General features: G+C 46.6%; 1 protein-coding gene across 1 annotated transcript in view; it reads left to right on the plus strand.

Annotated features, from left to right (window-relative positions):
- The window catches only part of GALNT17 (polypeptide N-acetylgalactosaminyltransferase 17), a 197,057-nt gene extending 178,672 nt beyond the window's left edge, over positions 1-18,385 (plus strand). The window contains exons 6-7 of the mRNA XM_089896587.1: positions 17,363-17,548; positions 18,371-18,385. Coding sequence (XP_089752713.1) covers positions 17,363-17,548; positions 18,371-18,385 — 201 coding nt within the window. The remainder of the gene's footprint in view (positions 1-17,362; positions 17,549-18,370) is intronic.
- Positions 18,386-22,404: the final 4,019 nt, after the last annotated feature.

The raw sequence follows: 22,404 nt of genomic DNA on the forward strand, positions 1-22,404 counted from the left end.
AGTGCCCTTGGACTGATTCAGCAGCAAGGGCATCCGTCACGCTGTGGAGAACACATCCCCCCTGTACAAGGAGGAAGGTGGGAGTCTGGGGCTGTGCAGTTTCCCACCTGGTGGCTTCTGTTTGCCCTGATAAATGCACACGATGGCATCAGCTGAAAGTGAGGGGTGGTTGGAGATCGGAGGAGGACGAGGAAGACTGAAATAGTTGCCGTGAGGATCAAAGAGGGGGATCTGGGGCTTCCCTGGTGGCGCAGTGGTTGAGAGTCCGCCTGCCGATGCAGGGGACGCGGGTTCGTGCCCCGGTCCGGGAAGATCCCACATGCCGCGGAGCGGCTGCGCCCGTGAGCCATGGCCGCTGAGCCTGCGCGTCCGGAGCCTGTGCTCCGCAACGGGAGAGGCCACAGCAGTGAGAGGCCCGCGTACCGCAAAAAAGAAAACGAGGGGGATCTTTTCAGGGAGAAAGATCCCTGAAAAGTGGGCTTCCCCGGCAGTATTTAGAGCCCCCCTGAGGTTTGCGGACTTACACTTATGGAGACAACTCTGTGTGCTTATAAGATTTTTCTCCAATAGTATTTAGTAGTGTGGGTATTGGTCCAGGAAATGCAGACCCTTGGTCCCATCCAAGGCGGTGGTTTTGCCAAGAGAGTGCAGAGGAGGGCAGGGTGCAGAGGCACAATGAGAGGGCGCAAGAGAGAATTCAAAGGGACAGAGGAGGGACTGTAAGCTGAGCTGGAAAGGAAGGGCTAGGCAGAGCCCAAGTAGGAATGGCAGGATATGCCAGTAGCAGGGTGCAGAGCCTCCGTTCAGCTACTGCCTCCCTGGGTGATTTGTGCCTCGGGCTTAATTGATAAAGGTGATTGAGTGATAACACAGAGAGGTCAATGCCACTGAAAGAAAAGTTTACTGTTGCTCAGACTTCTCCTAGAAATGAGTGATAGGCCACAAAGTCAGGAGGCAAAAGGAGTGAGAGGAAAACCTGGCCAAAGCCCTTATGGAGGTTTCTGCCGGGTTGGGGGGGGCAGGGTAAACAGTTTAGGATTGGCTGGTTTGAATAATTCGGGCACACTTGGGGCATAGGGGCTGTCCCAAGGTTTCTGGTACCTGGCCCTGGGTGATTTAGGGCAGGGCGAATCTTGCCTTGGTATGTGAGAGTTAGGTAAGGAGAGGGATCAGAGTATGGGCCGTGGATGGCAGGGAAGATATAAACAATGTGGTTTGGCCCTGTGTGTAGTTTGGCCCTGTGATTAATGGATGCCACCTAGACAAACATAGAGTCTAAGAAAATACAGTTAGGACACTGGGTGTCTTTGGGCAATTTGCTTAAACTCTCTTTGCTTCAATTTCTTTGTTTCTAAAATGGGGAACATAACAGCACTTACCTCATAATGTTATTATGTGATTGAGTTAGTAATAAGTTAGTAAATGTGAAGTGCCTAAAATACAGCTAAGTGTTAGCTCTCATTATTTTGTTGTTAATTTTACCATTACGGGCATCACATGGCCTGAGGCCCCCCCCCTCTCTGAAAAGGTTCAGTGGGAGTAAGTGAATGAGAGAAACAGAAGAAAAGAAAAGGAGCCCGGGGTCAGAGTGGGTCATTCCGAATTGGCCAGTGCGGAACTGTGGGAACAGGGCATTGATGTAGAGGGTGAGGGTCACTGCAGGACAGGGAAGTTCGGACATTTCTCAGCACTGGCTCTGTATGCAACTCACGAATTGGAGTCATGTACAATGTACCCGTGCACAGCGTACATTTTAGACCATCTGCTTCATCTGTGAAATAGTGGCACAAATATGGAGTGTTATAATAGATGAGGAAAGGGGGCTGCCCCTCCCTTGGATGGTTAGGAAAGTGCTTCCTTGGAGGGGTCTCTGGCTTTGAAAAGTGGGTGGAATTTGGCTGGGCAGAGAGGCCAGGAGAGGGAGATCCTGATGTGGACACAGCGTGGGCACTGGCTGAGTTTAGAATGGACAGGAGAGCTTGTGGTGAGTGTAATGCGGGAGATGCAGGAGGTGAATCTGGGAGTGTAGGCTTGGGCCGGAGTGACAGACGCAAATAATGAAATGGAGCTTTTTTTAAATATCTATAAATTTATTTATTTTTGGCTACATTGGGTCTGTGTTGCTGCACACGGGCTTTCTCTAGTTATGGCGAGCAGGGGCTACTCTTCGTTGTGGTACGCGGGCTTCTCATTGCGGTGGCTTCTCTTGTGGAGCACGGGCTGTAGAGCGTGCGGGCTTCAGTAGCTGTGGCACACGGGCTTAGTAGTTGTGGCTCACAGGCTCTAGAGCGCAGGCTTAGTAGTTGTGGTGCACGGGCTTAGTTGCTCTGCGGCATATGGAATCTTCCCGGACCAGGGCTCGAACCCATGTCCCCTGCACTGGCAGGTGGATTCTTAACCACTGCGCCACGAGAGAAGTCCCTGAAACAGTCCTATCGATATTCTGGTTTGGGTACCTGCCCTCAGTGTGTAGTGAGGGCTCTAAGTCTGGGATCCTGGGGACTGAGGCTCGTGACGCTTTGTGAGGGAAGAACATTGCTTTGAAAGGAGTCAACAGAAAAAAAGATCTGAGATTCGAGTGGCACTGGGCGATTTTATGAGACCCTTTCACGGATGAAGCCGTGTCTAGGTGGATCACACTCTCATCTCCAGGGTGCACACCTGGGAGACAGGCTCCGCTTTCTCCCCCCAGTGTCCTGGAGGTGCTGCTGTCTTCATCCTCTCCAGGTTGGCGTTTGCATCCTACCACCAGAGGCTCTGCTGCAGAGGAATTGCACAAGGAGGCCCGTGGGGACGGCTCAGCCCACTCCAGCTGGCGAAGTGGAACTCCTTGTTACCTCTGCCACGGAAATGAATAATTGTGAGCAGCCTGGGAAACACTGAAACCCACCTAAACCACAGCACACAACTGAAAGCGGCAAAAGCAAGAAATGCTCTGAGCTATTAAATGCTTTGTGACCGTGCACAAAATCCTGTTATCCTGGGATCTAGTGCAGAGCTAAGCACAGCAAACTTTCTGGTGCCCATAAAGCATTGCTCCTAGCCGCTACATGGAGCTCTCTGTTATTGCTTTATCCAGTTGAAACTTCAGGTAATCTCATAAGAGGAGGATGTGCTCCGACAAGGCAAAGGAAAGGGTGGTTGATTACAGGAAGAATCTATTCTTTTCATGAATAGATCTCTGGCGCTGTTTGCTCGGAATAAGGGATAATCATTTCTCGCAATCTGGGAACCGTGTTATTTAGAAAATTAGGATAAGTACAAAACAAAGCAAGAGTGGAGAAAAAAATAACTTTCATCTTAGAATGCCGGAATGCTGACAAAAAGATAAATCATGCAACGTTTTCCCTTGCGAGATTTGCATGAATGTTATTTCTTGTGGTTGCTATTCCACTAGTGGTCGTTAATTTCTAAATCAATCATTTAATGTAGTTCCTTTTGCCTGGAAGAAAAGATCAAAATATTCATGCAGCCTTCTCATTGCCAAAGAAAATCACATACCTCTTTGTCTTGATTTAACCTCTTGTAAAACCTATTTGGGGAGAGATGAAAAAAATCTCTTGAAATCCATATTCTATATTTTTTAGATGATAGCTGATAATAACCCCAAAACAAGGGAGTTTAGCGTGGAGTCCATGCATCTCCAAGGAATCTGATAAAATCGACGGCTCTGTAAACTTGGTCCGGAATGTAAAATGCATGTTTTATGTTCACTCATCTCTAACCGACATTAGCAATTATTTCAATTATGAATGGAGGCCATAGATCTCTGTACCATTAGCAATTATTTCAATTATGAATGGAGGCCATAGGTGTCTGTACCATTAGCCATACTGTGCTTTTGACTCCAACAGGAATCACAGACAAGCATATATCACATCCTACTTCTTATAGACATCGTGAAATTCTTAGGTCTCCTCCTGTCTGTAAGAGGAGTTTAAATTTATAGCAGTTGTTAAATCCACACTTGATCTTATTTAATGTCTTAAAGAAGTACATGTATCACTATATCATGATTTTTAATACTTGATCTGGACTTCCCTGGTGGTCCAGTGGTTAGGACTCCGTGCTTCCCCTGCCAGGGGTCTGGGTTTGATGTCTGGTCAGGGAGCTGAGATCCCACAAGCCGTGCAGCAAAAAAAAAAAAACCAAACAAACAAACAAACAAAACTTGATGACTATATTTCAATATAATTGGTTTCCAAAGTAATTCTATGCATTTTGTTTTATTTGATGCATTTTTTTTAATTGGGGTGTAGTTGTTTTACAGTGTTGTCTTAGTTTCTACTGTACAGCGAAGTAGAGTTCCCTGTGCTATACAGCAAGTTCTCATTCGTTATCTATTTTATACATATTAGTGTATATAAGTTAATCCTAATCTCCCAATTCATCCCACCCCCCTTGGTATCCATACGTTTGTTCTCTGCATCTGTGTCTCTATTTCTGCCTTGCAAACCGGTTCATCTGTACCATTTTTCTAGATTCCACATATATGCGTTAACATACGATATTTGTTTTTGTCTCTCTGACTTACTTCACTCTGTATTACAGTCTCTAGGTCCATCCGTGTCTCCACAAATGACCCAATTTCGTTCCTCTTTATGGCTGAGTAATATGCCATTGTATATACGTGCCACATCTTTATCCATTCGCCTGGCGACGGACATTTAGGTTGCTTCCATGATATTTGATGCATTTTTATTCTGAGAAGGGATCCATAGGCTTCTCCAGACTGCACAGGTGTCCATGGCACAAATCTTTCAGGATCTTTCCCTAGTTCCAAACAAGTAGATACCCTAAGCTTGTAAAATGTGGATGCTCAGGCCCATCCCAAGATCCACTAAATCAGCACCTCAGGGACTGGGACCTAGGTGTGTGTGTTTTTCACAATCTCTCCAGGTGACGGGGCTGCAGTCAGCTCAAGTCAGAGGTCTGTTATTTGGAAACCTCTGACTTAGATCATCTGTATCCCAATAGCCCAGCCCTCGGAATTTGGAGGTGGCTCTGCTGAGAGGCTGGAGCATAGAGAGACAAGGTCTTCTCACACTTCTGGAAGTGTGTAAGGTGGGAAAGAGTACGGGGCTTAAACAGACCCCAGTTTACTTTTGGGCCTTATTAAGCGTGTGTCTGGGGCATGCTCCTTAACGCCCCGAGCCTCAGTTTCCTCCTCTGTAACTTGGGGAAGGACCTGCCTCACAGGTTTGTTGTGAAAATGAAATAAAATCATGAATATCAAGTACTTTGCAGAGTGGCTGAGTAGGTCTTAGGTACCATTGTTGTTAAAGATAGTGATGTTGGGCTTCTCTGGTGGCGCAGTGGTTGAGAGTCCACCTGCCGATGCAGGGGATACGGGTTCGTGCCCAGGTCCGGGAAGATCCCACATGCCGCGGAGCGGCTAGGCCCGTGAGCCATGGCCGCTGGGCCTGTGCATACAGAACCTGTGCTCCGCAACGGGAGAGGCCACAGCAGTGAGAGGCCCACGTACTGCAAAAAAAAAAAAAAAAAAAAAAAAAAGATAGTGATGTTCTTGCTTGTGAGCTAGGAGCTATTCTGTGGCTGGCATGGGAAGCAATGGTTATAGAAAGGCAGTAAGACCTGGCTTCCAAAGCTCGGTAGGGTGTTTGTCCTAGAAGTTCCAGTACAGCTGTGTTCAGCTGTGTTAGAGAATCTGCTCTCAGTGTTTCCAACACCAACTATCCCAGATGGGCTGACATGTCACCAGGAGTACGGGGCTGTCTGCTGATGCCTCTTCCATGATCCTGAGAGGGCAGCATCCCTCCTGACTACCCCACTCCTTCACGTGGAATGTAACATCTCATTTTGTGGAAGAAGCTCCTTCCTGTCTGCGGGCCAGAAACTACTTTCCCTCCATATGGGAAGCACTTTAACCAGATCTCCTCTGTTTCTGGGAGGGGACTTGAAATGTTTTCCCAAAGCGGGCCTCTAAGCTAATAACAAAAGGTGCTACAATTTCATAGGCAACTAACTACTTCAAGATGAATCTTTTGAAGGAGAGTTTTCCTTTACAGAACCTCTTCTGCATTCTCTACACCCTTCTATTGGCCCTGTTCTCTCCGGGTTCCTCCAGGGCAGTGCCCTGTGATGAAATTCAGGGAAAATGTAGGAAGGATATTGTATTAGTTTGCTAGGGCTGCCATACCAAAGCACCACAAGCCTGGGTGGCTTAAACAACAAAAATTCATTTTCTCACACTTCTGGAGCCTAGAAGTTCGAGATCAAGGTGTCGGCAGAGTTCATTTCTTCTGACGCCTCTCTCCTTGGCTTGTAGATGGCCAGATTCTGTCTGTGGCCTCATATGCTCTTCTCTCTGTGTGTGCATGTCTGTGTCCTAATCTCTTCTTATAGAGACACCAGTCCTATTGGATTAGGGCCCCACCCTAATGACCTCAGTTACCTTAAATTCTCTCATTAAAGGCTCTATCTCCAAATACAGTCACATTCTGAGGTCCTGGGAGCTAGGGCTTCAACATAGAAATTTGCCAGGGGGTCGGAGGGTGGAGGTGGGGGAATGCAATTCAGCCTATAACAGTCATGATTTCTTCCTGTCCCCTGAGCATTCCTCCTAGGACCCAGGGGTGGCAAGAAAAGGCAGGAGCAAACAGCTTCTGTTAAGGATGTCAGACACGACGAACTTCAATCACAGGCTGGATTGTGTTTCAAATTCTTCAGGACAAAGGCCTTAAGGCAGCCTTTGAAGTAACCCCAAGCTGCTGGTTCTTTAAGGTTTCAAAATCAATGCCATTCAATGGCATTCTAAGAACTATCGAAACGCAACCCCACAGACCCCAGGATTTTCACAAAAGGGAAAAAAGGGTACATTCAAGATAATACAGTGTCATTCCTGTGTTTTCTCTGAGCCAGAGAGCGGGCAGACTTATTTTGGTCAGGCTGGCTTTTTTTGGACCACGCCTTCTGTGAATGGGTAGTGAGCTCAGGCGTTCGGCCTCACAGCCTCTGTAGGAGCCAGGCCCCTGGCTACTTACAGCAGCAGAAGTCAGCAGGTAGGAGATGACATCTTAGAATTGTTCAGATAGACCCCAGGCCTGGAAGATCTGCCAGACACAGCGTTGAGAGCAAGAGCAAAGCAGTACCAGGGAGACTGTTTAAAAATCTAAAAGACTATTTCCCTTTATCATCTCTGCTGCTGGCTACCATTCCAGCCATTCCCCAAACATGAAACTGGCCCCATGCAGGGCAGAGGACAGAATAGGATGAGGGCACATCACTGCCATCGTCAGTATTCAGATGCAGTAGTCAGCCTCCACAGACGTGGAGAAATGGATTGTTTTCTGGGAGAGAAATGGAAATAAAATTATTGGGTTGGAAGGAAGCTCTGGGAGGCCACCTGCTTCAGGTCATCGAATCCATTCAAAGCCTGGGATTCCTGTAGATGTTTAAAAATTCTACACACTGGGCTTCCCTGGTGGCGCAGTGGTTGAGAGTCCGCCTGCCGATGCAGGGGACACGGGTTCGTGCCCCAGTCCGGGAAGATCCCACATGCCGCGGAGCGGCTGGGCCCGTGAGCCATGGCCACTGAGCCTGCGCGTCAGGAGCCTGTGCTCCGCAACGGGAGAGGCCACAACAGTGAGAGGTCCACGTACCGCAAAAAAAAAAAAAAAATTCTACACACTTTCAAGTCAAAAGAGGAGATGCGGCATCTCTGGGGCTGGTTATTCTGGCCACTGGAACAAGCAAACCTCCAAACCTCAGGGGCTTCACTGAGATTTTAGTAAAAACCAATTGTGGATGTTCACAGTTGGCAGGTAGCCTTCCTTGTGGTCATTTGGGGACCTCGGCTCCTTCCACATGTGGCTCCTCCACCTTTAATGGGTGACCTCCAAGGTCCCTGTGCAGTGGGAGAGAGAGGATGGAGAAAGCATACTGGCTTTTCAACCACATCAGCCCTGGGGGACCCGCCTCCCCTAGGCTCCCATACACGGTGAGAATGAGTCTTAAGGCCACACCTCCCGTGGGGAAGCCAGACTTGTGGGTGCCCAGGAGGCTGTGGTGCCCAGGCTGCAGCCTTTGCCATAGCGTCTGTAGGAACCGGAGCTGACACTGGCAGAGGTTGGCCCCATCTTTCCCATGCGCGGTGCCGTGTTTAGGTTTGGTTCGTCAGGGACGGTTATGGGCCCAAGGAGAGCATCACATGATCCTCTGGTCCACCTGGGCACCGAAATAGAAGTTGGAATTCAATAAAAGAGACTGAGATTTGTCACCTTCTCAGCATATGCATGTCTACTCCCATTGTGAGGATCCTTTCTTGATCAAAGCCCTAAGGTTTACACCAAAAAACTTGAAGAGGTGGCGAAATCTATCAACATCGTAACTCATCAGGCCCCAAGCCACCAGCCGCAGGCCCAGATTGACTTAGGAGGGTCATCTGATGGTTCTGAGTTTCCTTTTGTGCCCAGATGCAAGTGAGCCGGGATCTGTGTTTGTCTTTCCCTTGCTTTAAACCACCCAGCGCCTCCAAGAGCACTGAATGGCATGATGGCCTGGAATTTCTGGGCTCCAGACTCGCCTATGGTGGCAGCATCCTGGCCCCTAAGGTCACCCCTGCCCAGTCCTTGCTGGCCATCAGTAACGACTGGGTCATCCACTTTGCCCCCGAGTCCCTGGACCCTGATGCTCCATCCTGTCCCTTTCCGGAATCACAGCTTATTATCAGCCCGGTTACTAGTCCAACATTTAAAGCATTAGTTGACGTTCTCAGCAGTTGTTGCCAAAAGAAAAGGCTTGTATGGAATTACTGGAAGCGTTCTGAGGCGCCCCCGGCTCTGAAAGGCCTTCTTGTCTTAATGTCTTTCGAGGGGGCCGGGAGGTGGACTCGCTTTCCGTTTACATTTACCTTCCAGTTATTCTTACCGCTCTTTTTTCTTTGCGGATCCTGGGAACCTGAGCGTGTGTTCATCCATCAGGGTGGCCTCCTGTGCGAACCAGCTCACAGGGGAAGGAAACTGGTTACACCCCTCATCTCAGCTGCAGGAGGAGGGAGTGGAAAGGGAATGGAAACCTTCCTGCACCTGGACGATGCCTCCTCGTGACCCCATCACCGCCAAGGCCAGTGTGTTTGGTGATGTCCTTCCTGTGGGCACCAGCCAGAGGCCCTGCTGCTGTCGCTGCTCAGGACACAGCTCATTTGCAGCCACTCTCGTGGTCAGCGAGTAATCGCTAACTTGGGTTTTCCCAGCATTTACTATGAGCCACCATCGTGATGACAAGTTTTACGTACATCACCTCGTCTCTTCCTCAGCACATCTGTCAAATCGGGTGCTGTTATCACCTGCCCTTCACGGTTGAGGAAACCAAAGCCCAGAGATGAGCATATTGCAGCTGCCATGTGGCCGAGCTGGATGTGAGCCTAGCGCTTCAAAGCCAGCCCTGCCCTTCCGTGATATCGCAGTCCACAGCAGTCACAATAGTAGCTTGTGGGAAGCCTGGAGCCAGCGGGCCCCGCAGTTCCCCTAGTGACTCTCAGGGTCGTCGATATCCACTTCCTCCCGTCTGCAGAAGGGGGCCCCGTCCTCCCCTTACCAGCTCTCCCCACCGCCCTTGGTTGTGTCTTGGCCTCAGATCCTGGTCTGGGGCACCCGGACTGATGGCTTGTTGTGTGGTGCTGCTCAAACTCTGTCTGGACTTGGACATGTCCACTGATGCAGACTTTGGCAGTTCACCCTTGGGATCCAAGCTTTGGAACTTGAGTGAAGGGTTCTCACGTTTCTATCCCCAGTGACAAGGGAGAGTGGGGCTCTCTCTGGCCCCCACTGGGAAAGAAAGAAGAGTTAGCTAAGCAGCCGGGTTCTCCCCAAGTCATGTCTCAGGCAGACTGTGTCCTAAGGAATGGGACGGGAGGTCCTTATTAGACGATGGCCAGTCGGTAGATGAGCTGTTTCATCTGGTGGAGCTACGGAGGGCTCATCCGTCCTGGCCTCTCATTAGTCCTAGTCCAAAACTGGAGGCAACCCTGAAGCCACAGTCCCCTTCTGCAAATTTCTGGGAGAGGTAATTGTCAAGGTCTTTTAGTTAACCCTGACCAAGTCAGTTTCAGTGAGGGAACTCGGGCGCTAGAGAAAGCGATCACAACCTTCGAGGGCCTTTTGAACCGTGGCGGTGGGATACTCTTTGAAGCATGCGGCCATTCCAGTCTCCTTCCAGATCACTGTACACAACCTCAGAGCTCTGGCCCTTTGGGGTTAAAGACAGAATTGAATCTAAATTAAAGAAGATGTGGTATATATCTACAATAGGATACTACTTGGCCATAAAAAAAAAGAATAAAATCATGCCATTTGCAGCAACATGGATGGACCTAGAGAGTACCATACTAAGTGAAGTAAGTCAGACAGAGAAAGACAAATACCATGTGATGTCACTTATATGGGGAATCTGAAATATGGTACAAATGAACTTATTTACAAAACAGAAACAGGGCTTCCCTGGTGGCGCAGTGGTTGAGAGTCCGCCTGCCAATGCAGGGGATGTGGGTTCGTGCCCCGGTCTGGGAAGATCCCACATGCCGCGGAGCGGCTGGGCCCGTGAGCCATGGCCGCTGAGCCTGCGCGTCTGGAGCCTGTGCTCCGCAACGGGAGAGGCCACAACAGTGAGAGGCCCGTGTGCCGCAAAAAAAAAAAAACAGAAACAGACTCACAGACCTAGAAAACAAACTTATGTTTAGCAAATGGGAAAGGGGGTGGGGGAGGGATCAATTAGGAGTATGGGATTAGCAGATACAAACTACTCTATATAAAACAGATAAAGAAAGACATACTCTATAGCACAGGGAACTATATTCAATATCCTGTAAAAAACCATAATGGAAATAATAATAAAAGAATATATACATACATATACACATATATATACATTTTGCTGTACACCAGAAACTAACACAACATTGTAAATCAGCTATACTTCAACAAAAACTAAAAATTAAAAAAAAAAAGAACTGAATCGAATTCACTTTCCTCTGTGGTTGAGCATCGTTCATCCACAATGGCACCCTACCAGCTCCTCTTTAATCCTAGGCAAAATGCAGACTGAATGATAATAGAGCATGGTTGCATACGTGGGGAAATGAATGCAGTGTTATCACCCCCCCCCCCATTCTGGCTGCTTCCACCCCAAGGTTCTAGAGTGGTCCTCAACACTTTCCTGGGGAAATTCCAGTTTTAAACTCTGAGGAAAGAACAAAGGCTATGAGTAGGATTCATGTCTCAGTTATCTTTACATCCCTGGCAACATTTAGCTCTGAGCTCTGGTCTTAGTGAACACGTATGCAGCATTGAATTGAATGACTAAGCGAAGTCAAAGGCATCGGGCTGGGTGTTGGGGATGCAAAGATGGGTAAAATGCTTGATATCTCCTTAGTCGGAGCTGCTTTTTCAAGAAGGGATAGTCCAAAGGAAGGAGTCTGTAAACAGGGCAGAGAGGGCAGGACAGAGACAGCAGCCAGCGAAAGCCAACGTGGGGCCGTCTAAGGATAGGGAAAGAGAGGTGGGCAAGGGAGGGGGAAAGACTGGGCCGAGCTGACCCAAAAGCGCCTGATTAAGGCTGCTTTGAGCTATTCTTCTAACATAGAAGCCCAGCCCTCTCTGACCATATCATACCAGCAGGCTGGCGAAACTTTTAACTCAGTGAGCATAAACCTGATTTATTTGTTCCCACCCCCCCTTATTATTCTTTTACATGCATAAGCAACAGCAACTAACATAAAAAGAAAAGGGAAAACAGCCCTCCCAACACCCTTTTCATGCTCCATCAATCAAGCTGCTCTCAGTATGCGTTTCTTTTCTCCCCTGAATCACGTGGCCTTTGCCAAGCTTCGTTTTAATTCCTCATCTTGCATTAAGAGAAGTGACTTGCGGGGAGGCGGAATCCCGCGGGAAGCAGAGAATGGAGGAGGGCTGGCTGCGCCTCAAAGAAATCTATGTGGTCAACGTTTGTGTACATCTTTATGAAGATGTCCTTGCGGCACCAGTGAACATATAGCAGTTTTAAGAAATGGGGGGGTTGAGGAAGATGGCGGAAGAGCGAGATGCGGAGATCACCTTCCTCCCCACAGATACATCAGAAATACATCTACACGTAGAACAACTCCTACAGAACACCTACTGAATGCTGGCAGAAGACCTCAGACCTCCCAAAAGCCGTGTGGATGAAAGGCTCTTGGTGCCCCAGCCAGGAGTCAGGGCTGTGCCTCTGAGGTGGGAGAGCCGAGTTCAGGACACTGGTCCACAAGAGACCTCCCAGCTCCACGTAATATGAAACGGCGAAAATCTCACAGACATCTCCATCTCAACACCAAGACCCAGCTCCACTCAACGACCAGCAAGCTACAGTGCTGGACACCCTATGCCAAGCAACTAGCAAGACAGGAACACAAACCCACCCATTAGCAGAGAGGCTGTCTAAAATCATAATAAGGCCTCAGACACCCCAAAACACACCACCAGACGTGGACCTGCCCACCAGAAAGACAAGAGCCAGCCTCATCCGCCAGAACACAGGCACTAGCCCCCTCCACCAGGAAGCCTACAAAACCCACTGAACCAACCTGAGCCACTGGGGACAGACACCAAAAACAACGGGAACTACGAACCTGCAGCCTGCGAAAAGGAGACCCCAAACACAGTAAGATAAGCAAAATGAGAAGACAGAAAAACACACAGCAGGTGAAGGAGCAAGGTAAAATCCCACCAGACCTAACAAATGAAGAGGAAATAGGCAGTCTACCTGAAAAGGAATTCAGAATAATGATAGCAAAGATGATCCAAAATCTTGGAAATAGAATAGAGAAAATGCAAGAGAAATGACTTGCATCGACTGGCAGTAGAATCCAGGTATTTAGGGGTTCTCGCCGCTGTGGTGTTTAAATTGAGATATGTTTTGAGGTCCATATTGGTAAATCCTATTACTGAGAAACAGTAATAAATAAAGGAGAGGTTTGAAATTGAATTTTTGGAAAAGGACTTGAGGAGGAAAGCCATCATGTGCCCATCCAGTGTAGTGGAGAAACTGCGCACGTAGACTGGGAAACGCCAGCGCACTGTCCCCAGGATGGCAGAGGGGAGCGCTGAGGGGCTGGCGTGAGTCCTCGCCTCTGGGAAGCGGGTTACCAGGGAGTCCTGAAACGGATTGGGAGGACGGAAGTAACAAATAAAATACTCTCTTAGCCAGCAATCTGTGTTGTCTTGAAAAGATTTTGCCAGCCGACAAAAGGCTAAAATTTGCCTGCCCTTGGATTACCGAATGGGGTTATTTACATAATTTCTGCACTAAGCGCTCCTTCAGTGTTGCTTTTAACATTGTAAATGGGTTTAAATGGCTTCCAAAGTGACTTCACATCTGATACCAGGAAGAATTCCTGTCTCTGGGGAGGCAGCATTGAGAGACCAGCTCCAGAGCATTAGGGCTTCCCTCCCTAAGAGAGAGGATGGGAGGGGTCCCCAGGACAGGGCTCCCAGGTTCTCTGGGGTCAGATACTAGCTCAGGCCTTGAAAGGAGCACATGCAAGTAAGGACCCTAGAGGTGAAGGTCGGGGGCTCCCTTTCTGTGCAGGGATGGATTATAGGGGCTGCAGGGGCCTGTGTGGCCCTAGAACACTTTGTGATCCAGAATACCAGGATGTGGTCACAGGAACCACACTGGTTTATTTACCTTTGTGTCCTTTGACTCCCCTCCCCCACTTTTTTTAGGGGTAAACTTTTTTCTCTCCTATATTTCAAATCTACATGACAAAATCTAGAGAAACGTATGTTTTCTTCTCTCCTGAGAGATGTCAGTGAAATCTCCTGTTACTTCAGGTATCTGTCCCTTTGAGTTGGGAAGAAAGCTTGCTAAAAACAGACTGGAGGCCTTCACAGAGAAGCCTGCCACTTTCTGGCTGGCTGACCTGTCAACTGTCTGCAATTCTCCCATTGGAGTCCTGAGATTCCTCATTCTCACGTGGAGAAAAGCCAAACATAACTTGTGAAAAGCAGCATCGTGAAAGACATCAGAGTAGGACACTACATCGTTTCCAGGTAGCCTGGCGGGTGCAGGGCTGCCTTGATAGGTTTGGCTGAGACACCGGGATGGAGAGCCTGGGGCACCTGCGGGGAGAGGGAGAAAGTGACTTGTTTAATGTCATACAGCTGGTCTTTGGAGGACGTTGAACAAGAATATTGGCCTCTGCTGCGGTTCATTCCTCTGCACCTCACAGCCCTCTCCACGCCAGCTCTATACAGAGCCCGGGGGACAGACTGCCCATAAGGAATGATTTGAAAGGTCTTGCACACTGACATCCAAAAAGATGATGAAGACTGAGGCAAGAGAAAGAGAAATGACACTGGAAGGCAACTTCATTTTCACCCTAAGGCCTCAGCTCATGATAAAAAGACAAACAACCCATTTAAAAATTGGGCAGGGGATTTGAATAGACATTCCTCCAAAGACAGACAAATGACCAATAAGCACATGAAAAGATACTCAACATCATTAGCCATCAGGGAAATGCAAATCAAAACCATAATGCGATACTACTTCATACCCACTAGGATGGATATAATCAAAAAGATGGACAATAACAAGGGTTAGCGGGGATGGGAGAATTCAGAACCCTCATTACACTGCTGGTGGGAATGTAAAATGGTACAGCCACTTTGGAGAAGTCTAGCGATTCATCAAAAGGTTAAACATAGAGTTACCCTATGACCCAGCAATTCCACTCCTAGGGTATGTACCCAAAGGAAATGATAACGTATATCCATATAAAAACTTGCATATGAATGCTCATAGCAGGGTTATTTGTAATAGCCAAAATGGAAACAACCCACGTGTCCATCAACTGATCAATGTATAAACAAAATGTAGGACATCCATACACTGGAATCGTATTCTACTATGAAAAGGAATGCAGTAATGATATTTGTTACAACATGGGTAAAACTTGAAAACACGATGCTAAGTGAAAGAAGTCAACCATCTGAGATCCTCACCAAGCTCTGCTTTGCTTTTTCCAGTTCCCCGGAGCCTCCCCAAACTGGAATCCATCCCTTGAATCTTCTTTTTCCCATCTCTCTGTGTATTTATTTATTTATCTATTTTTGTCACAGCTTTGTTGAGATAGTCACATACTACTATAGCTTGCCCATTTAATGTGTACAACTCAATGGTTTTTAGTATATTCAGGAGTTGTGCAGTATTCGCCACTATCGTTATGAGAACATTTTCATCACCCTAAAAAGAAACCCATACCCGCTAGCAGTCATTCTATTCCTCTGACCCCACCCTCAGCCCTAGGCAACCATCAACTTACTTTCTGTCTCTATGGATTTTCTTTTACTGGACATTTCACATAAATGGAATCAAATAACATACAGTCCTTTGTGACCGGCCTCTTTCACTTACGTAAGTTGTCAGGGTTCATTCAGGCTGTAGCGTGTGTCTGTATTTTGTTTTTATTGCTAAATAATATCGTATGGATATACCATATTTTATCAGTTGATGAACCTTTGCCTAATCCTAGATCATGAACTTTACTCTTCCGTTTTCTTCTGAGTGTTCTATAGTTTTGGCTCTTACATTTAGGTTTTTGATCTGTTTTGAGTTAATTTTTGTATATGTTGTGAGGCAGTGGTCCAAATTCATTGTTTTGCATGTTGTCCCAGAAGTGGAAGTCCTCCAAATTTGTTCTCTTCAAGGTTATTTTGGGTCCCTTGTATTTCCATATGAAATTTAGGATCAGTTTGTTAATTTCTGCAAAGAAGACTTCGGGGTTTTGCTAAGAATTGTGTTGAATATTTAAATCAATTTGGGAAGTATTGCTAACATAACAGTATTAAATCTTCTAATCTGTGAACATGAGATGTCTTTCTGTTCATTCTCAGAATCCTGAAACTGTCTAGGGCCGCGTACCCATGGAACTCTGTGGGTTTGTATGTTGCCCACTCCTGGAAATTCAGCCACCTTCGTTTACCCTGTAAGGTCTCTTGCCTCTATTCCCCCATAGGCCTTTTGCCATATTTTGCTTCCCTGACTTGGCTTCCTTCCATTGCCAACAGCTGAGTCTGCCCCAGTTCGTGGGGGCATCTAGTTGTCAGGTCACAAATCAAACTAGTCTGGATCACCTGCTGTCTACCAATCTCTTAGCTCACATTCTCCTCCTTGAAGAAACAGGCAAGGTGAAGATTCTTGGTTATGAGGAGAAGTTTCCATCTGTATTATTTCCTTGTGGTGCAGCCAGAGTTGGGAAATAGAAACAGAAGATCACACACACACACACACACACACACACACACACACACACACACACAAATTTGCCACTAAATTCAGTCAATAAAGGCCCAGGGGAGGTGTGCAAACACTCGAGAGGGTCCCAGTATCCTCGAGGAGGGAGTTTGGGAAACTGAAGGTAGAAAGGCTTGAAGTGACCTAGGTTGGGATGAGCATACATGGTCTGTGCTGACCTGAGTTAGCTCACCGGCACACTCTCATTTACAGAGAATATACAGACTGTCTCAAGGGTCCCTGAAACCTCTCTGTGTCTTCTTCCTCTTCTCCTCACCAGTACCAGGAATTCATTCACAAATCAGTCCTTCCTGACAGTCAGAAATGCTTTGATTGTCCTGCTTGGGACTGAGAGAAGCTGGGTGGTCCTGTTTTCCTCTGGGACAGGGCCTATTGAGCCTGGAAGCCTGCCATGCTCCTGCAAGAGGATGGCAAGTTGTCACTTCCTTGGGCTTTTGCATCCCTTAGAGGCAATTAACATTTCAGCCTTCCACTTAAATATTCTAGCAACAAGTACCACCTGCACATGATGGCATTGGGGTGGATGCTTCCAGAAGGCCCGGCGTCTGTGCTCTTAGGACTCCAAAACAGAGCGTATTAGTAAATGGAGAATTAAACCGTTGTACACTTTGTGCTGATACGAATAAAGATATTCTGTTTTTTTAGTTTGAATTTGCCATTATAGCTCCGTAGGGCCCAGCTTCAGCCAGATGGGAAATAAAACCTTCACAGGTGACAATTGTGCACCACTGAGAACTTAAGAAAACCCATGCGTCACCAGGAGCACATCACATGTATTGGCGTTTCTTAGGAAGAGCTGCATTTTAATATCCTGAGCTGCTGTATCTATGAAAAGCTCCCCGAAACCATCTTTTCTACCAGTTTTAGTCAGGTGAGGTTAGGCTATGCTGCAGTAACAGACCAACCCCGAAAGCTCAGTGGCTTTATATGTGAAAACACATTTCTCACTCAGGCTGTCTCCTGAACCATTGCTTTCGGGCCTGGGGGAGGGAGCAGTGGCTTCTGGGAATTTCTCTGTCAGGCTGATGAAGTCCTTGCCTCCCCTCCCCAGGTGTGGCTGTGCGGGGGCAGCATGGAGGTCCTGCCTTGCTCACGGGTGGCCCACATCGAGCGGAAGAAGAAGCCATACAACAGCAACATCGGCTTCTATACCAAGAGGAATGCTCTCCGGGTTGCCGAGGTCTGGATGGACGATTACAAGTCTCATGTGTACATAGCGTGGAATCTGCCACTGGAGGTAGGACCAAATAGCCCTTCCCCAATCACCCTAGAACACTGACATTATGTTTGATGGGTCACTGATCCCTTTACTAAGCCAGTGGTTCCTCCCCAGAAAGATGCTCACCCTTGCAAAATTATAAGTGCACTCTGACATGGCTTACAGACCTCCAGGTTTTAGAACCCCTGCTTTACATGGGGATCGGCACCATGGAAATCTCTAGATCCATTTACAGAGATTAGAGGGGTCTCACCGTGTTAATTCTGGTCTCATATTAATCTTGACACCCTGCTTCTGAATGTACACCGTGTCCAGAAGATCCTTGCCCAAAGTTTTTGGCACCAGACCCTGCCGTCTGCTCTCACAGTGTGCCCTCCCGTGGAGCTCCAGCTGCCCTGTGACGTATGTCCCTGCTGTATGCTGGATCCTTGTTTACTTGGCTCTTCGATTCTCTTCCATATTCTACCCAGAATATAATCTCGGAAAATCCCCATGTTACTACAGCCCCACAGGAGTATTGCATGGCGGTTGTGCTCTGGCTTGGTTGGGATCCCAGCCCTGCCCTTTACGGTTATGACATCCTGAACAAATCTACTTATCATCTCTGTATCTTAGGTTCCTCAGCTACAAAATGGGGATAATAGCAGGTCCTCCTTCCTAGGTTGATTGTGAGAACTAAATCAGAAGTACTTAATCTAAGTACTAAGTACTAAAGTACTAAAACTAAGCACATGTGATGTACTTAAAGCACAGGATATGGAATGTTGGCAAGCATTTCTGTCCTCCAGAGCACAGCGGGGTGACCTATACCCTCAGCCACAGTCGGGTCTATCTGTTCAGCCAGAGTACCTGTAGGTGTCCGAGCTGTGGCATTGTTCCCACTGAGAAGTGGCAGCCCCTGCGTTTCAGGAGGCTGGAGCCCAGGACAGCAGAAATGCAGTTGAATATGTGCGGGTTTGTGGATAAAGAGGATGAAAGTGAAGCATTTTTATATCATTGTTGTTACAATTATTGAAATCATGGTCTAAAGCACTGAAAACCCCCTTATGGCCATGCAGCACTTTATAGCTGTTAAACTAGAAGTGATTTTCCACATTATTATATAAAAATAGGCAACCTTTGTTGAGCTCCTTACACTCTCCCAGGTACTCGCTAAGTTTCTTATTTGCAATATTTCATTTAGCCCTTATAACAACCTCATGACAGAGGAACTGCCTGCCCTGGTGTTGTCATCTGTAAACCAGAGATTGTTAACCCTGGTCTCATAGGGCTCCTGGAAGGATAAAAATGAGGCTTAAGACAGAGCATAACAAATAGTAAGTGCTCAATAAATGCTAGCTTGATATGAACCCACTGTGATGTCCATTTTACAGATGAGTTAACTGCAGCTCTGGCAAGTTAAATTGACTTGCTTAAGGTCCTACACCCAGCACATGGCAGGGCAAGGATGTGAGCTGGCACCTTCACTCAGCTCTGCCCACAGCCCTGTGACATCAGTGGAAGAGACGTTGTCATTTTTCTTGTTTGCAGAGGAGAGTTGTGATCTAGGATGGGGGTGTGACTCGGGGTCCGAAGAAGTGAGGGCTGCCAACCCTATCTCAGTGCTTCTCCATCATTACAAACCACCTCGGTCCCTCATGCCAGTGTTCCCCACCAGGCTTTTCATAAATGACCATCCTCATTAATCACGCCAAGGATATTAAAACAAAGAGTTAAATATCACTGCCCAGGTTTGCCTTTGGATATTAATGTTTGACATTTAAAGGGACTTTTCTTTAAAAAAAAAAATCACTGTTTAGCTGCTGAAGAAGAAATCTTAATGAAATCATTTAAACACTTCTCCTGCTCCAAGATGATGCTTGGCTGTCCGCCGTGGAGGAGAGCGTATCCTGTCTGCACTGGGTCACAGCCATCCTGTGGCTGACTCTGGAATCGTATTTCAGCTACTTTATTTTCCCCTGTCAGCACGCAGCAGCACATTACAGGTTCACTTCTGTAAAAGCAGAGTGAATTATTCATTAGAGCATCATTACAAGCTTTGCAGTGGAAAATTATTTTCACATCTGCATATAATGAACTTCGCAAAGAGCCAGCAAAGGGGGGAAATTACACGTGTACGGAAAAGAAAGATGGGAGGAGGTTATAGATGTTTATTTTCTCGCCTTAATCAAGTAATTCCTCTAATAATTGGGTCCTGAGAGTCACTGAAGAAATGGCAGAGATGGAGATGGGGCCTAGGTTGTCAATATCAGTGTGTCGCGGGATCCCTTTCATGATGGTAAGGTCGGCTGACTTTGGGGGTTGCGTGCTGCGCTCGGGGGACAGTATTGTCTAGCTCGGGGCTAGATGATCAAGTAGGGGCTTCAGATTTCTCTCTGATGGTTTCCCCAAAGGTGACGCTGCCTGTCCTCCAGTCTGGCCAGCGCCCCCTGGTCACTAATGCCCTTTGCTTACTTTCAGAATCCAGGAATTGACATAGGCGATGTCTCAGAAAGAAAAGCCTTAAGGAAAAGTTTAAAGTGTAAGAATTTCCAGTGGTACCTAGACCACGTCTACCCAGAAATGAGAAGATACAATAACACCATTGCCTATGGGGAGGTAATTAAGACCACGCTTGCTCTCGGCTTGGATGGCTGTGCGGTGGGCTGTGGATTGCTTTGCTGGGGGAAAACAGGGAACAGAGTCGTTCGGTCATTCATTCATTCATTCATTCAATGATTAGTTTTTGGAGGTGCAGGCTTTGACAGCAAGGCTCTCACCGGCTGGTGGGGGGATACCTGTAATCAATGGGGGCGTGGGCGGTGTGGAGTGTGGAGTGGACCATGAGTTCTGTTTAGGACATTCTGAGGTCCCCTGGGACCTGTACCTGGGACATTGAGCAGGAAGTTGGGTGTAAAGAGAGGCGGGGACTGGACCTGTCTGTCCACTGCCCAGTGCCGTGGGCCAGAGCCACTTAACTGCCAAAGAAAGGGTACGGCTGCTGTTCTCAGATTTTCTCTGATGGCACCTTTCTGAATATTGAAACAGATTGACTTTTCTCTTAGTACAAATGCCATAAACCTGCATTTTAGAAAAGTTTGAATATAGCGATAATAGCAATGAACACTTACAATGTGCCGGTACTGCTCTAAGTGCTTTTCACATATGTGTTCAGTCACCCTCACTTTACCAGGCAGTAGTGTTATTTCCATTTTATTGATAGGAACGCTGAGAGTTAGAGACAAGAAATACATTATCTAAGGTCTCACAGCTTGTAAGTCATGAAGCCAGGATTAGACGTAAGCATTCTAATTCCAAAGATAAAGTACATTTGGATGTATGGTCTGCTTTATTGTGTGTGTGTGTGTATTTCTTTTTACTAAAAATATAGTTTTTATATACATACTATACTTTTTATATACACCTCTCTATGGATATAGATATGGGTATAGATGTATATAGATATTTGAAACTAAAACCAGGCTGTCCACAATGCCTAATAATTTGAAATGTTACTAATAATAGAGAATATTTTCCTGTGTTAAGCCTTTTTCTGCAACATTATTAATGGCTGTATAAAATGGTACCTTTTGTGTATGCTGTGTTTTGCTTGAAAACATAGACATTTCTGTTGTTCCCTTTTTTTAAAAAAATATTATAAGCAGCACTGCTGAGAACATGCATGTGTATAAGCACTTGGGCATCTTCCCTGTTACATCCCTGTGTGTTTGGATGAGGAATCGGTGTCACAGATTCTGGTCAGGGCTCAGGGAGCCCGGTGCTCTGGACCCACCAGAGATACCCCACTACTTCTGGCATTTGGATTTCTTCCCAGGGCTCCCTGGAACTCCCCGTGACAATCAGGCTGAAGCTAGGAAGACTCTCATGGACTTAAGAGTGTTTCCTTTTTCTACAACTGTGAATTTTTCTATTTTATGCGAGAAGCCTTTTGTAGGGAGTAAATCAGCCCCAGGTTAAATCATCAAGGTGCAGGCGAAGTGTCCCTTTGGGGCTGGAGCCTGGATGGGGAGCTTGCTTCTTGCAGGGGCAGTGAGTGTAGTGGTTAAGGACTCGTGAAGATTCTGGAGCCAGCCTGCTGGATTCAAGTCCAAGTGGCTCCTTTCAGCTTCTGTCCCCTCATCTGTAAAATGGGGAAGTGAAAGTACCTACCGCGTGGGGCTGTTGGGAAGATGAAACAAGCCGCCATATATAGAGTTCTTAGACCAGTACCTGGTACGTCCTACTACTTATTAATAGGTCCACATGTTTCTCTTTGTTTTTGGTTTTCAAAGATCATATATAAAGGAGGCATCGAAAAACAGTGGGCAGTAAATGGATTATTTGTAAGACAATTGGGTAAATTGCCCAGCTCTTTGGAAAAGAGAACAACTTAGATTTTTACAGCATATCATATCCCCAAGTATATTTCAGAAGGACTATAGCATTAAATGAAAGAAAAGAAGCCATAATCGAACCATCCGGAAATAGATATGAATCTGAACTCTGGGGACGGGCTCTCTAAGAATGAAAGCTATGGAAGAAGATGCAAAGAAAAACGATATTTGATATGAGCTCGTAAATATTAAAATAATCTATATATCAACTGAATGGAGAAATAATATCCCAAGCTGGAAATCTGTATGTCATAAATACTGTAGATGAGTGGGTAATGCCATTAATGTATAATGAATTCTGTGAACTGACTTAAATAAAAATTTTGATTTAAATAAGAAAATAAAACATCCCCAGAGAAAAATAGACAAAGCACAAGAGAACATACAAATGGATGAAAATTTTATATTTATTTCATAATCAAAGAAATTAAAATTTAAAATACACTGAGGTAGCTTTTTTCCTTCTACCAAATGAACAAAGGTTCAATTTTGGACTATATG

Source organism: Delphinapterus leucas, chromosome 15 (genome assembly GCF_059928025.1).
Source record: "Delphinapterus leucas isolate spDelLeu-1000000601 "Yukka" chromosome 15, BTC_Dleu_Yukka2, whole genome shotgun sequence".
NCBI classification, from domain to species: Eukaryota; Metazoa; Chordata; class Mammalia; order Artiodactyla; family Monodontidae; genus Delphinapterus; species Delphinapterus leucas.